Source organism: Lepisosteus oculatus, chromosome 5, assembly GCF_040954835.1.
Source record: "Lepisosteus oculatus isolate fLepOcu1 chromosome 5, fLepOcu1.hap2, whole genome shotgun sequence".
Lineage (NCBI taxonomy): Eukaryota > Metazoa > Chordata > Actinopteri > Semionotiformes > Lepisosteidae > Lepisosteus > Lepisosteus oculatus.
Genome location: NC_090700.1, coordinates 45,209,368 through 45,226,102, shown reverse-complemented (window position 1 = coordinate 45,226,102; position 16,735 = coordinate 45,209,368). Strand labels below are relative to the sequence as shown.

The 16,735-nt window shown below is 35.7% G+C and overlaps 1 protein-coding gene across 2 annotated transcripts in view; it reads right to left on the bottom strand.

The window, feature by feature from the left end:
- Positions 1-16,735, bottom strand: part of LOC102687210 (protein unc-13 homolog C) — a 141,985-nt gene that overhangs the window by 111,560 nt on the left and 13,690 nt on the right. For both annotated transcript variants that reach the window (XM_069190521.1, XM_069190522.1), the window contains exons 3-5: positions 9,330-9,352; positions 8,510-8,574; positions 3,425-3,503 (exon numbers count right to left, since the gene is read on the bottom strand). In XM_069190521.1, coding sequence (XP_069046622.1) covers positions 3,425-3,503; positions 8,510-8,574; positions 9,330-9,352 — 167 coding nt within the window. The remainder of the gene's footprint in view (positions 1-3,424; positions 3,504-8,509; positions 8,575-9,329; positions 9,353-16,735) is intronic.

The following is a 16,735-nucleotide window of genomic DNA, read 5'->3' as shown; positions in this document are numbered from 1 at the left end:
TAGTTATGTTAGCCTGAGTGTAGCTAGAATTAAAATCTCTTGAATCTCTTGAAAACAAAACATACAGTGCTATTTACTGCCTTTTGAACAGTGGAATGCTCTTCAGACATCTTAATACTACGTAAGTACCAACTTTGAGGTTGTCAAAACTCACAAAACAATATAGTACCCCAAATACATTTGGTTATGATTTGGATGTTACGTGGATGTGTTAATATCTCTGTTGTGGGACCATACATGTTCTGGAATTAAGACACAGAAGCAGTGTCATGAGCACTATCTCACTGCTAAGCTAAACCTGCCTTGTTGTTCATACTTTTCATAAATCTTTCAATGACTAGATTCTTTAAAAACGTGTAACTCAATTTCCTTTTTCTGGTCAGTTTACTTTACCGTTTTCTAAAGGGCTGCAACTACATTATACAATAGTAGTCAAGACAGGTTTTAGGACATGTCTGTAAAGCTGCAAACCATAGAAAAGATTATTAAGATGTACCATTTCACACATGTACAGTATATGGTTTAATGTATCTTGGATTCTTTAAGGAATGGTTCAATTAACTAAAGTCAATACAGCAGTTATAAAAAAAACAGGAAATACGCAAATAACAACCTGCATTGTGAACACCGTGTCCATGATTATTTCAAGCTTCCAAACCACTAACCCCCCAGTGTCTGTTAAGGTCATTATTCCCCTATAAAAGTATAATTCTGTTACCAGAGCAGGGCAGAACCTTGAAATGTCCCAAGAACATTTTAAATTCCAGTATTTATTTAAGAAACAAATTGACAGCCGAGACTAATATTCTATAAAGATCAAAAATCAGCTTAGCCCTGCAGAATTTCATTTTATTTGATTTCAGTCTTTTTTTTTTCTTATTCAAGGTAGAGAATTTCACTTACATTCTGAGATATGAATTTTAGGGGAGCATTTAGATGTCAAAGGGATGAGTGTTACTGCCACAGTATTTCTTACAAAATGGGCTATAGAGAAATATAACAAATGAGATTGCATAAAAAGAAATATGCTCTAATATATTCATTTAACAGGGAAAAGATACTCACCAAAGCCTATGGTATCCAGCAGCATGGTGAAAGGAAAATACAGGATTAAATAATTTCATTAAGGTCAGAAAATTAACAAAGGCCAGAATTACAGTAATTAATCTAGTGGACACAGAGTTTATGAGTATTTAGTGCAGAGGTAATTTTGATGCCATGCAGGAAACATGATCATTTCTCAGGAAAGGAGCTGAGTGAAGGGCATGGAGCTGCTATTTACTCATCTGAGAAACAGTCAATTAACAATTATTTATGCATGCACAAGAAAATGTCAGTTCATGCTTTGCCATTTTTATAGTACGTGATAAATTTCTAATATTTCTGCTGTCTGTACTGCACTGGTAAAATAAAATGTTAGTTCTTGAGCAGCAAGTACCACATTGCTATGTCATATTATTAAGTGCACATTTTAATCTGTCTGCCCAAGTGGTGAGAAAAAAAAACTGTTGCACATCAGTGGACTGGACTGAATTGAATGCAGACATTGACAGCTGACAATATTAAATGTTTCCTTACTTTACTTCCTTATCTAACAGCCAAATTATGGTAAAGTTCCATGGGAAGCTGTATTAATCTAATGGACAGAATGTATGTGGTGGAAAAGTGAACTCTTTATGAACTGAAGAGCATTAATGTACAGTTACTGAACATGCATAAGATATATTGAGGTGGGTGCAGACATTACAGGCTCAGGCTGAAGTCAAGTATCATTTGGATTCAAAGTTCAAGAACCTGCATTTTAATAGATATTCAACTCTAATGAATTGTTTGTATATATTTTTGCACCCCTCACCCCACCCTCACCTCCCATCAGTTTAACTCCAGTTTTTATATCAATGGTTACTGCAAAGAAGCAACTGTTCTGCCAATTGCCACATTCTCAGAAAACTTCGAACAGATAAACAAACATTTCCAGATCTAACCCATTATAGGTAATGACTTCATCTGGGGTGTAAAAGGCTTACTTTTGCATCACCTTTATATGGTTTAGAAGCCTGGGCACTCTTACTCAAAATTCAATGAAGTCCTCGTATATATTTTTGGGCTGAGTTGTCAAAATTTCAAGCTTCACTCGTAAAAATCCTACTGAGCAGAGAAAAAGACCAAACTGCGGGAGGATTGGAACCCTGACAACTCACTGAAAAATATCACCCATAGTAGGCATGGGTATGTTCAAATGATGAACACATCCGCAAAAACGAAAAAGGAAAATTAAAAAAGGAAAAGAAAAAACAACAACACATACTTACCAGGAAATGTTCGTTTTTAATTTCATGAGAGATATGGACAAATACAGCGTCAACTTTTGCCCTTATACAGATTTCTGAGTATGGTGTAAGCATTAATCAACAATCAGTTTATACCGTATGTACACTACTGTATATGAAGATACTGCATTTAAGTGATTTATGAACTAAGTTATAAGTAATACAATATTATATGATGGATATATATTTTTGATATTTTAATTGAAAATTAAATAATTAATATTTTAATATTAAGTTGTAGTAATTTAAGAAGCTTTATGTTAAAATGACCAATTTTGGAATTATAATGACAGAGCTACTGCACAGTACATTTATCTGCATTAATAAGGCTTACAAGCATGTAGCTTTTCTAAACTACTAATTGGTACCCTGTTAACCACATATACATTTACAACACAATAAGCTTGAAATGATCTTGAAAATAATAAAGAATAACCTGTATGCACAAATAAGCTGTGGGCACAGAGGTGACATTTATAACAAAAACTGCAGAATTCCTTTTTATAGCGACAGTAACTCTTTTCACAGAGACAATAAGAGCTATCACTTTAAGTCCAGTTTAAGTCATACAAACCCTGTGCCGTTTGGTTGCTCTCCGCTGTTATCATGTTATCACCAGCAGCTTTAATAGACATACCGTATATACAGTAGACACTTTCTCCCAAAATTATTTAGGTAATTGTTATTAGTAACTCATTTAAATGTGAGAATGTCCCATTGACTAGAACTGAACAAAAAAAATAAATTCAGTTCTGCTACAGTGAATTTATTATGGTGTCAGTACAGCATGCTGTACAAAGGAACTGCATTCTATTGCAGCCTATCAATGGTATAATGTTCCAGTAATAATTAATTCCCCATGTGCTTTCTAGGGCACCATAATTATCCAATGTACTATGTTATGTATGTTATTTGGTTACGGTGATTGAAAATGAAAAGGGAATTTAGTTTTGTTAGACTGATTTTATAGAGAAACATAGAGATTTGTTGCAGGCAAGATTAAAATCCCATATGTTTTACAGTACAGTATATACACATAGGGGAGGTCGATTTAAAAATAAATCAAAACATTCTCATTGAAGAGGATAACTCACCAGGTCTCGAACAATAGGCATCGTCCTCTTTCGCCGTAAATCTGGCATACTGTCAATACCATAAAGAATACTGCCAGGCCTAGGAAGAGAATGATTTAGTGTAAGATCTCCATACTTCCACATAGGATGGGAGATTTCTAAACTAAACAGGTATTTTTAGTTTGATTTAATGGGTTAGAAAAAAAAAACTTGGGCACATTTTCTTTAACTTTCAATTAGTTTGCTATCTAGTAGTTGACATTTCCTCTCAAAATCCCTGGATAGGATACTGAATAATGTGCCAGGTGAGGGATGCTTTAGGGATTTCCCCAGTTTCAATCCTGCCAAGATAAAACAGAGTATTTTTGCCAGTCACCGGGAATTAGCAGCCTCCTATCAGGTACTATCCGGAGGCGGAAGTATTCTGAGCTCATTTTCCCATTGCGCCACAGTAAATCCTAATGAGCAGGTGTCTGTAGAGGCCAAGCTGTGATCGCCTGGGTTGAGTGGAATATTCACTAGCTTGGTCACTTCTGCTAAATAGTTTATAAAAGATAAGGCTCTGGCTAAACCCTAGCCACAAGGAAAGTCTTTTTCTATGATCTCATTCTCTTGTATTAAATTTCCAAACAACATTTAATTTTCTAATGTCCGACATCATTATTTCATGACAGCATTTTAAAGTACATGTTGTTTTTCTTCCTCAAGAGGCTAAATGGAAATATAAAAGGAAATGATCAACAGCCTACACCTATACAATAGTATAAGTATTGCCATTATGCTATAGAGGAAGACAGATCTTATTTGTTGAATTTAAAGTCCAATGCACTGATGTATCCTAATGATACTAAGTGATACACAGTACTGTATGTGTTTTGGGTTCAGAGGCAGATCCATGTACACCATACTTTATAATCAATCAATCGGATGTACCTGTGACACTCACACTCTCAGGATCTGTAATATCCACAATGTGCCCCGGTCCTTGGTTTAATACTTTATCCAAAAGATGCAGCATCTACAACTGTCACCTTAATCGAGTTGGGAACCACCAGCGGTACCTTTAATGAGCAACCTTTGGGTACTCTTTGGGTACATAAATCACAGATTTTTTGTTCCTTACTGTTTTTCCTAACTTACATTTTTGTAACATCACATTTTTGCACAGCAAATGACCAATTACATCCATTCCATGAAAAACAGTCATATCAGAGACCTCCAAAGTGGCTCAGTGTGCTTACACCAGCACAGCCTGAGCTCTATGATTCAAATATGGATCATATCACTAGCTGACTGTGACTGGGATTCACCCAGTGATGGTGCACAATTTGTTGAACACCACCGAGAGAAAGGTGGGATTAATCCGCCAGAATTCTCTCTTCGCTCTCAGCAACATAGCGCCCCCTGTGACCACATGGAGGCTTTCAGGCATGCAGAGCAGTCGATAAGGGACATCTCTCTCGTCCATTTGCTGCAGCTGTGTTCCCCCTGCTTGCTCATTCTTCCCCGTGTGCGGTTACGGGGTATAAAGCTCGTGGCTATTCTAAATTGGGAGGGCAAAACAAAAATAATGAACTGCTTTTTGTCTTGTCTACTTCATCTTAAGTGACTGCTTAAAGTTTATATCAGTGGTAAACACAATAAATCTTTATTAATAGCAATGTCAGCAACAAAGCACTGTATGCTTATCTTGCATGTACATGCTGCAAACCTTTCACAAACATCCATACATTCATTAACATTACAGAAAAAACACTTCTTAAAAGCAGTGCATTTACAAAGTACCTCTACAAGCATTTCTGAAAGACTGAAAACACATTTGTTTTAAATTATAATGAGTGGAATTCTGAAACATACTGAACAGCACATTCGTTAATTACCTGAATATGTTTGTTTATAATTTTATAAAAGTATGTAATTTTAGAAAATTAAAAATACTGTATAATAAAAAATATAAATTATCTCAAGGCTTTGTGCCTCTTATGAAATTGCTACAATCATGTCTGAAACAGCTCAAGAGACAAAATAAAACCACCTGTCATGGTAGTTGTCTTTCTCATTCATCTGCCTAGAAGCTGTATATTTTCCGCAAAGCTGTTTCAGCACTATCCAGAGGCGTAAGGTGTAAATCCGTATTAAAAACCTGCTATTGTTCTTCATTTCCCATGATAAACATAGTGTATTGCTAAAACACACACCTATTCCCTAAACCTTTTTATTTCTGTGAAAAAGCCGGCAATAAATTTAGATTTAATTCTGCTGAAGAAAGTCACATTTTAATTTCCTTAGTAAAAGACAAACACAATATGTTTTACTATTCCTGTTGTCAGTTTATGTCACAGATTGGAAAGTTTGGGTATTGGAAACCTGGTGTGGAAGGCTGTACGGATGTGAATTGCCTTGATGGGCCAGTGACACCTTGGTGTCGATTCTATTTGATGCTCTAATCCTGGAGTTATTGCACTGATCAAAGGCCCTCTTGAAACATAAACTAGGTTGGCAAACTGGTTTGACTGGGCCTGTCTTTGAGAGTAAGGCCTGAGAACAGGAACTGATCGATCAATGAAACATTACCCCGGGGGAAGACGAAAGGAGCCCTTGTGTTTCAAAGGGATAAAAAGTCCCAGTCAGAACAGAAAGTGAATCTTTTTTGGAAGAAGAGTTTTGTGGAACGGACTGCAGCAGGTGGTCCCAGGAGAGGATGCAGACACCAGGGAACAGTTGAGGAAGTCTCCGCCCTCATCTCACCCCCTCACCACCTGCTATTGGACTGAGGGGAAATGAAGGTGGGGAGGGGGAACTTGAAAGAACTATGTTGTTTTGGAAAGCCAGGAGAGGAGAAGCTCTCTAAGCGCCACTGAAGGACTACACTGTTCATTGGTGTCACAGGTCACTTACCAGAGCTGGTTCCAGAAAATAATTCTGTGGGACTAACCTTTCCATGGGGTTTCATTGGGTTCCATGGGGTTTCTTTCTACTGGTGTGTCAATAAGAGCATTTGGTGAATGAACTGTTTTATGTGTAATGGGTGGAATAATAGACTGAAATAAACGGTATATCATCTATGGTAATTGTCTGGTATGGATGCACTGGTGGTTCTCGGAGAAGAAAAGAACTCCTGGCAAGTAAATAAGGAGCATAGCTCGCTTTATAATTGCAAGGTGGTGTAGCCGTGCAAAAAACAAGAATAAGTCTTGTTTTAGGGGTCATCTAACAGTGACATTTAAATTTATACAGATTGAAATTAAATAAATGTTCTAGTACCAGATCATGTGAAACACAGAACTAAACAAATTCAAATCCTATTTTTTACTAAAGATTATGCACCTTACTGTTACATTGTGGCTAAACATTTGTTGTTCAAACACAAATTTAATTCAGTGAGCTTTATTACAATGACTGAAGTAATTGCTTACCTAACACAAAATGTTCATGCTGTATGCACCATATGGGGAACTGAGGTATAAAACTAAGCTAAACATGGGCTGAAGACAACCTCATAATACACCTAGACAGCATTTGGAATTTAGTATGAAACCAGAATTTTTAGGTACTGTAGCTGCCCATACCACCATCAACATTTTAGCATGTTTCTGCAGAATAAATGTAAGCAGCTTTAACTGGACAATCAGTAGCAATGGAAAACAGTACATTGTGTTTTATTTAATTTGATCTGCATCAGAAATCCATAAGAACAAGAATCAAAGCAGCATTATAGTAATCCATTTTAAAAGAATATACTGGACTGCAGATATCTTTGGGATTTTCGTAAATGTTAATTTAGGTAACTACTGTATGATGTATCATTTTTGATTGAATTACATAATGAATCAGTCATTTCTGATAAAGTTTATAATTATTAGATAAATATAATTAAATATGTTACTGAAACAACTGAAAATATCAGAGTTACTGAAGCTGTACTATATCTGAAGGATATGATGTTGAAGGTTTATGTCTAGGGTTCTAGGGTGGTACAGAAAAAAACTCAGATTTCTGAAGAGCGGTGTCTTTAATTGACAATCTGCTCCCCAGCAATGGACTCTACAAAAGGTCAGATTAATGGAGCAGTTGGCTCAAGAATCATAAAAAGGAAATCTACAGTTCCTAGCAGCTGCTTCCAAATCATCTGCTTTAAATATGAAATGAATTATCCATGCCAGTTCATTTAACCAGATACATTTTGATTATTATTAGAATTTGTTTTTCTGTAATATTTTATTTTATACTTTTGCATTTAATATCATACGGAACAGATTATAGAGACTCTAAAAGAACAGTTTAAAAATAAAGTTAATTATGGTTAATTTAAAAACACCTCAACCTTTAAAATGTCCATAGGGTATACTGTTTTTATAGCATCTAAAGTAAAGTATTTTATTCTTTTTGCAATTCTTCCAAATGCCTCCCAAGCAGTATTATATAAAATTAATAAATAAGCCATCAGAGCTACTACAAAAACGCAGCACTTTATTCGAGAGCAGGTTGTTGTCAAAGGGCTCCCTGAGCATTTGACAGACACTAGAGGAACCGCTGGATCACAATAAACCAATATCTCTTCCTATGAATAACAACATGAGTATAAATGCTTGAGGAACAGATGTTTACAGCCCCCTTTCCTGGAGCTATAACAATGATAGTAGATGTACTGTACTATACCTTTTTGTTTTACAATACAATGTATTCTTTATGCAATATCTCTTTCTACCACAGATCTAAGTTTTATCAGAATCACTATGTATTCACTTCTCAGAGTGAAGACTACCTGTACAACACTATGAATACCACAGGAGCATCATTAGATTATCTGCAATTATCTACATAGAAATGCAGCCTCACATACATATTATAAATGTTTATCCTATGCCCCTTTCCTTTACGTTATATGCATGTACAAATAGGCTACAAATATGAGTCTTCCATAGGAAGTAACAAAATGTCTACAACAGACACGTTAAAGTAGATCTTAGTGAGGACACCAGAATGTAATGGACAGTTACATGGGATTTCTGTTTTTCCACTTACATTTTTTTTCAGTTTTGCAATAACCTGCAAAACTACCACATTTTTGCTTACCATAGATATTTCAATAAATATGCAACTTACCCTCCAGAAGCCTGAAGCCCATAAAGTTTTGATGCATCCAAAGCATTGCCGTGTGCTAGCCGGGCCTTCAAAGAGATAATAAAATGTTACTTTAATACTATTCTTCACTAATTTATAGGTCACATCTTAAAACATTATTCAGGTACTTCTTGGGCCTGACATTCACTATGGGCAAACTAGGGGAAATGACTAATTTTATTTTTAAGTTAATAACACAGCAGGCAGTATTTCCACAGTTTCCCACAAGGGAAGTAAGGACTGCTTACTGTATGTTTTACAAATATTGTACCACATACATATGATACGTATTCTGAACATGAACAATGTGTTCTGATAAAAAAGTGATATATCCATTCAGTGAAAGACAGCATAAAATACTTCAGTCCTTTGCAGAGACAATTCTGTATAATCTTGATTTCTTAAACATAGCATATATGACTTTATATAAATACAATTTTGAAATACAGTTTAACATTGTAATAATTCAGAGCACAGTCAGAAAGCTGAAACTACAATACGTAAAGCAAGGTTTTACTGGAACACAAATGTCATATCACTTTTTATTGAACCAGCCCATGTACAGTAGCTTGAAAATGGTATTTTATGTCAGAATTAATTCACAGATTGTTGGATTTGTCCTGTTTACAAATGCATCGTATGTTTAAATGTTCCAAAAACCAGATTCATAAAGAAACATCACGAGACATGCAACACTTTCTGATGAGTGTATGAAATGGTCACACACAACACACTGACAAAAATGGTAACAGAAAAAAAACACATGAGCCTAAATGAAAGATGAGTAACAGCAATTTAAAACCTGTGCATCCACAGAACTGCTATCTGAAAGAGAACCAAGGAGAGGGGGACACAATGTTAGAAAGGAGCTGCTTCAAGAATAGGATGTTAAACGGTACAAGGCAGACCCTGATGCACATGGAGTAACTTTTAAAACCGTTTTTTTAAAAAAACAGGAAATATAGGTTTCTTTTATTTTTTAAACAAAGTTATATCCTCTATGGTAATCCCTAGCTATTAAATCACATGGCCTATGTAGATATACAAAGGAATATATCTTGTGCCTTTCTATTGGAATACTGCTTAAGCTAAAAAAAAACCAAATACTCTATAAAGTTACTCTAGGTGACTACATATTTAAATGTATTATAAAACACTTCAGACTTCAGAGCTGCTGTATAAAAAACATGCAAGTTTTCCACCAAATTTGCTGCGAGGTAGAGAATAATAATTTGAAGGCATGGAAAAAACAAGATGATTAGAGGGTTTCACAAATTACATTTATCTTGGCTGAATTACATTTTACCTTTCTAGACACTGATTACCTCAAAACAAAGGAAACAATCACTCAAGACTGCATTATATCATGCTATAATCAGAAGGCCAAATCTAGTGTTAAAAAGGATTAAAAAGTCTACAATTTATATTTCTATACTGCTGATCCAAAACTAGGATTTATATTAATACTAAGTCATCTTAATCAATCTATCACTTTAAACATGTCATAAATATCTTTGTCATTATGGCTTTTGCAGTCTTTTTCACATCAGAAGGCCATATATTCACAATGCTTACTTTGAATACAGGAACCATCATGTTTACTGTATATTCTAGAACGAATCTTGAACTTGGCTGAGCATTTATACCAGCACTGCCAATACACCAGGTGGATGAGTGAGTCCCCATTTCTGCCCCTCCCCAGTAAGGATACAGGAGTGGTATATTGTGCTCTTCCTATTTCCTTAACTCGCAGCATGTGAAAATTAATCCAACCCTGATCTTATTTTATCTCTGCTACCTCAATAACCTTTACTATTTACTGTTGACTGTGTTAATATCCTATTGGAAACTAGCTCTTTCTCCTAAGATGGACAGATTCACTTTCAGTGTCCTTCTAGTGAACTTAAAAGCATAAACTGCTCTTAACAGCTGTCTGCTTGAGCTGTTAACAGTTAACTGCAGAACTGCTCAATCTTTGTGAGTTACCACATTTTCAGCAAGTGGGTTCAGACTCTGCACCCCCTCATTTCATTGATTTTTTTTATGATACACTCTTGTTTTGGTGTAGGCTGGTTCTCTGTTATCCCCTCCATATTTCTGTTATTGCTATAAGAGTCATAAGAGCCCTTTACCCTGGTATCCTTAAGCATTTTCTCCAAGGGAATCCTTTCTTTCAGGAATTCCAGTTAGGAACTGTGACTCTCATTCCTTCCCTTGTTTGTTGCCTTATTTACTGTATGGTTCTGCTTGCATCATCTGAAGAGCTACTGTAATCCCTTCATCTGCTGTCTATACTGCTCTGGGGTCTTGGGCCATCCTTTTCCTCCTTAATACAGGTTTTAAGGCAAAAACAAGCAAAAGGATAAGGATAGATATGGTGGGACACATCTGACAATCCTTTACAGCCTATACAAACCTGTAGGTTGCACTGTTATAAAGTAAATGTTCATTCCTCTGCTCCTCAAGGCAGCAGTATCTCATTGATTGGTGGTTGTTCAGGGCTTTTGGAATAATCTAATGTAACCTAATATTTAGAATTAATCCAAAGTACCGGATTTTGGAAGAGAAGTTTGTAATTCTATATGAAAGTGTTTACTAATACCGTACTGTACGTATGGAAACAAATTAATCTACATAAGTTTTTGCTAAATTTTGTTTCGATACAAGACACAATACAGCATAGAAACCAATCACAAAAAGAAAAGTATAATTTCTTAACTTTACAAAGTCAGATTTTCTGTAGTACTATATTAATACAACAAAAAACAGAAAATAGTTATAGCTGGAAACCCCAGTATCTGTTCTTCCAGTGAAATGTTTTGCTTGTAGACATGCACTGTGCTATCCTTTCAGGACACTCTTGTGAAAAAGACAACTTAATGGGAGACTAAGATTCTAAATAAAAGTCGGTAATAAGCTCATGTAGGACCACAATCAAGCATTAAGGTTTAATATAGTCATGAAATGTATCAGTTCTGACAGAGATGAGAGGATGCATTCTAGCTCCATCTAAGCCATTTTAGTACAGAAGGAAAATTCTATACATTATATTTTAAGGTTTAAAAAGTACTAGAATTGTATTGCCTTCACTGGCACCATTGGCCCTAGCAGTCGACAATTCCACAGAAATGTTAGCAAGAAAGACCAGGATCCAGTGAAACCAAGACAGGGAGTGTGGAATCTTCCAAGGTATTGTCAGCAACTTCTTAGCTGCAATCAAACCAAGCCAAACAGATTTGTTTCTGCCACTATGAGAATCCAAAATGACCATCGTATACATAGTAAAACTACCAAGGACGAATAAGGAAAAACCTCAATTAAATTATTAGGAAAACAACACCTGTTTCCAGATTTTAAATGCCTCTGGCCAGTCCTTAAGCATGTGTTAAATGGTCCTCACAGCTTCTCCTGGACATAGCTTACACAGGAGCCTAGGAGACAATTTTCAATGAAACTGTTTACAAAGTCTCAGATACGCTCTGTGTCTCCAGAAATCCTAACCATGAAATGATCCGCTTCAAGCTACTTTACTTTATATCGTCGCAGAAAATGGCATAATCTGTGACATTTTAGTCCCTGTTCCAGATAATATGAAGTCCTGCAATAAATAAATAACAGCCAACACCTCTGTTTTGTCAGTGGGGTCAAACAGATTATGCAGTGACAAACTCTTCCCTCAGGCACACACTGAGAAATGGAGAGACAAGTATAGACAGAAAGAAGAGCCTGGAAGCTCATATTGCAATTACTAGTCCTGGAGCAGACAAAGTCAATCATTCTTAAAAAAGAACAAGTAATAGGTTTATTCCATGCTGAAAAAGGAAGAAAGAAAACACATTTCGGCCGTGAAGCCTTCTTCAGGTGTGAGCTCACACCTGTTACACCCATACAGTTGGAGGTTTAATCAATCATTTTTATTATGAAGATGTGAGATTGAAGAGAATAGGGGAAATTAGTTTATCTGTTGAGTCAGCATATATCAGTTTAAAATATAATGAAAGTTGTTTATTGCTATGACGTAAAAAAAGTATATAAAAATACCACAGATACCTGAATTATTTGACCAGACCTACATTTTCAAATGTAAAACTTAATGGATGTAATGCAAACTTAGACCATTTTAATTAAACATATTAATTTTATTCTCATATAAATCACTGAAACGATTAAATATAGGATGTGCAACAGGGAGTGGGAGATATTATCTACTGTACATACTGTATATTTCCAAGCCCCTTGAAGATGAAGAAAGTATTTTGAATTGAATGACATGGAGCTATATACTGTACTATGTTGAGTATTATTAACAGGAATGTAAATATAACTAATAGACTGATAAAGACCCTGTGCAATAGATTTTTTAAAGACAAGACAAACCATGTAGGTGACAGTGGGCAACCTAGAATTAGCAAACATCAATCTCATAAATGAATGCTTAAATAATCCTAAAACCATATAATCATGACCACTTCAGACAATCAAAAGACTTCTTTTGGAGAACACAGAATGAGACTGTGACTACAGCTGGAGGTATAATGTTGAGAAGATGGTGAAAGTGATCAGAGGCCAGATGCACTTTGATGATATGTGCTTAATTGTGTTGAACTAATTTGGACATGTAATCCTCCTGATAGAACAACAACACTTTAGTGTATAGTTTGTCATCAGAGATAATAAGTGAAATGAGATGATAGCTCACACAAAGTGAGTAATATTTATTTTTGGCAATAATAGGAATATAACGGCAGTATTAACAGCCTGCAAAAATGAATCTTCCTTAATTGCCTAATTTATTTTGACAAGAAAAAAGGTCCTAATCAGTAGCAAACAGAAAGCCACAAATGCTAGGAGATTTCCTCTTACAATGTGCTGAAGTGCATTGTTTCGCACAAACAGTGAGATAGACACCTCTAGAACAGCTGACTCCGAAGGAGAAAGACTGGATAGATTTAGAAATTGGAGAAATCTCATTCACTACCCCTGATCAAAGTGGATGTGTGAACTGTATAATTAAGAATAGAAAGTATGAAAATTGAAGTTTATCTCTTAGTAATTCCCCCTCAGTTGAACTTATGACCATTAATACTATATCTGCAAAATATTCATTATATTCACTGGGTCAACTGACATTAAAATATTTTTGCCTAGATCTACAGTACATATACTGTAGGAAATTCAGCACAATGTCTAAACTGTGAATTTAATTATTTTATAATAAGGTTCATTTCCCGTGCAGTGACCTTAAAAAGGAGTTGTTGATCACATTGTAGAAAAACCAACTCGGTTTCCAATTCAGTAATTTTGTAAAGATTAGATTTATGTAAGTGTGAGGCAAATACAGTAGAGTTATCTTTAATGAAGTCTTTGACTGAGTCCCAATATGTCTGTCAACTGATCCATAGCTTAAATCAGGAAATGCCTCCAATTTATAATAAATTATAATAATTGCTTACACTTATATAGCGCTTTTCTGGACAGTCCACTCAAAGCACTTTACAGGTAATGGGGACTTCCCTCCACCACCACCAATGTGCAGCATCCACCTGGATGATGCGACGGCAGCCATAGTGCGCCAGAAGGCTTACCACACATCAGCAATCAGTGGGGAGGAGAGCAGAGTAATGAAGCCAATTTATAGAGGGGGATTGTTAGGAGGCTATGATTGTTAAAGGCCAATGGGAAATTTGGCCAGGACGCCGGGGTAATTTAACTTCGAAGTGCACCGCAAACATCTCATTTTGCAATAATGTGGTGCTAAAATGCCAGCAGGAGACATACAAGGAGGTAAATCTACAAAAATTGATATGGAGGTTTGATAGTGATATTGTAATTTAACAATATTCAATATATATGAGAAGGATGTAAATCAACAACAGCAAAAATATAATTCAGTCGAAATAGAGATGGTCAAGCTTGCATTTGATAGACATTTACAGAACACATTTTAGACAGATAGTGTGTGTTGGCAGTGGAGACACAATTATCATAGCATTCTGACTACATGATTTTGATTGATTTTTGTAACAATAAAATGTATCATTACAGCAGATACCATTTAACATTATCTGTTCATCTGCATTGAAAAATAAATATCTTCATCAGACTCGCTTGTGTGAAGGACTATAGACAACACTATTGTTAAACTATTGTTTATACACTTATTTAAAATTTGATTGGTATAAATGGAAATTATATTTAGAAAGGAATGGTTCTTTGACATGTACCTGAAATTCTGAGCTGCTCAGCACAACAGGAATCCAGAAGACACGATCACAGCTACTGTATATTAAATAGTTCTGTCCAAGTCATTGTTTTAATTGACTGCATTATGCAATACATGTCTTTAAAAACTGATATTAGGACAAAGAACAAGCATGTGCAATTTTTATGTAATATAGTACTGTAGATTCCACACATCCATTTTCCAACTGCTCTATCCAATACAAGGTTTGGGTAGCCAATCCCAGCAAGCAATGGGCGCAAGGCGAGATACACCCTGGATGGGAGGCCAGTCCATCACAGGGCACACACTGACTACACGCACACACACTCACACCAGGACCAATAAACCCTCCAGTATATATTTGGACTGTGTAAGGAAACCGGATCACCCAGAGGAAACCCATACTGTGGACCAAACAGCAACTATGGAAGCCTACCAGCTCAATAGGTTTGGGACTGCTTGTGCAAACAAGTGACAAAGTAGAAGATGGACGGGAAGGAGAGAATTATCTGGCCACAGGAGAACAGCAGAGTACGGGAATATGCAATGAACCAGAAAGTGTGCTTGTGGGATCTCATAAACTATTCTCAATGAGGTGGATTAAACAGCCCTAGGGATAATTAAACTGTACAAATATTGAGTATTTAAAGGGTACCACCCTCCACAAGTGAGGGGCACATCTTTGCAAACCCATTTGGCATAGAACACTCCTGACACTGCTCTCCAATTAAGAACAATAAGAACAGGAGGCATACAGAACATGACTCCAGATAGTACAGTACAGGCTATTACACTGTGAAGACTAACAAGATATACTGTAAATATTTATCAGCAGTTAAAAATAAGATATTTTCCATTTCCAGAAATCCAAAGCAATATCAAAACATTTTTAATTTTTGCACATTGTGGTGCATTGTGTTCACTGGGCACTGTTTGGATCTTTAATTTAATGCATCAATTGAAATTATCAAACAGAACTCAAATTTGGTCCAAACGCTTTTGACATTTTCTCTGAACAACAAGTGATGAAGGGAGAAAGTGGACCAGCAAGAAATACAGCAAGAGTGCTTACTACAATACTAAAATGAATATTCTAAACAAGGCTGACCTGGTTAGAAAATGCCCTTGGGAATGAGAATTAGCATCTCACTCCAGTAGCTGTTCTACTGAAGTGTATACTGACCTGGCAGGAAATATCAGCCCATTGAGGTTCCGCTACAAAGCCTCTGAAATGAGCAGGATGGACAGGAATAAACAGAAATAAACAACAGCAATAGATGATAAAATGTTCGTTTTTCTTTTCTTTTAAAAAACTGTTCCTCTTTGTAGCACTAGTATGCAGTAAAATTAATATAAAAAATCACATTGTGCTTTTCCTGAGTAAATCAATTCCTTAAATTAGAAAATAATTGAAAAATAAATCTCACTACCATTGTGGGTCTCTCTTATACAGCTTAGACATCTGACATTTTGAACATGGCAATGTGCACTTGCACATCAATGCTTCATTAAAGTTTACTGCTTCTAATTAATCTGGATGGAACTGTCTCTGAATGCAAATGATTTTAACGTAATGCATCATAAAAAGAGACTGTGATTGATGACACCGAAACAGCACATTTGTCAATTTTTACAGCTTTTGTTATTTTTGAACAAACTGTAAAATAATTTCTTATGTATGACAAGAATAAAATCATTAACTCATTATAAAATCATAATCTTTATTTAATTGCCTCATTGTGAAATTCCCAGGAGGAATAGAAATGTGCCCCCCAAGACTTGATTTGAATTATTAAATCTTAGGAACTTCAGGAATATCAGGCAGAGATGTACCTGCACATTACACTACATTACAGACCTGAGGAATATATTTATCTATATCAGCACTGAAAATTGCCATTGGACTAAAACTAACTCACCGGTGGTCTACAGCACTTGAAATGCCTCTGTGATTCAAATGAAGCAAGAATAAACTCAGATAAGCA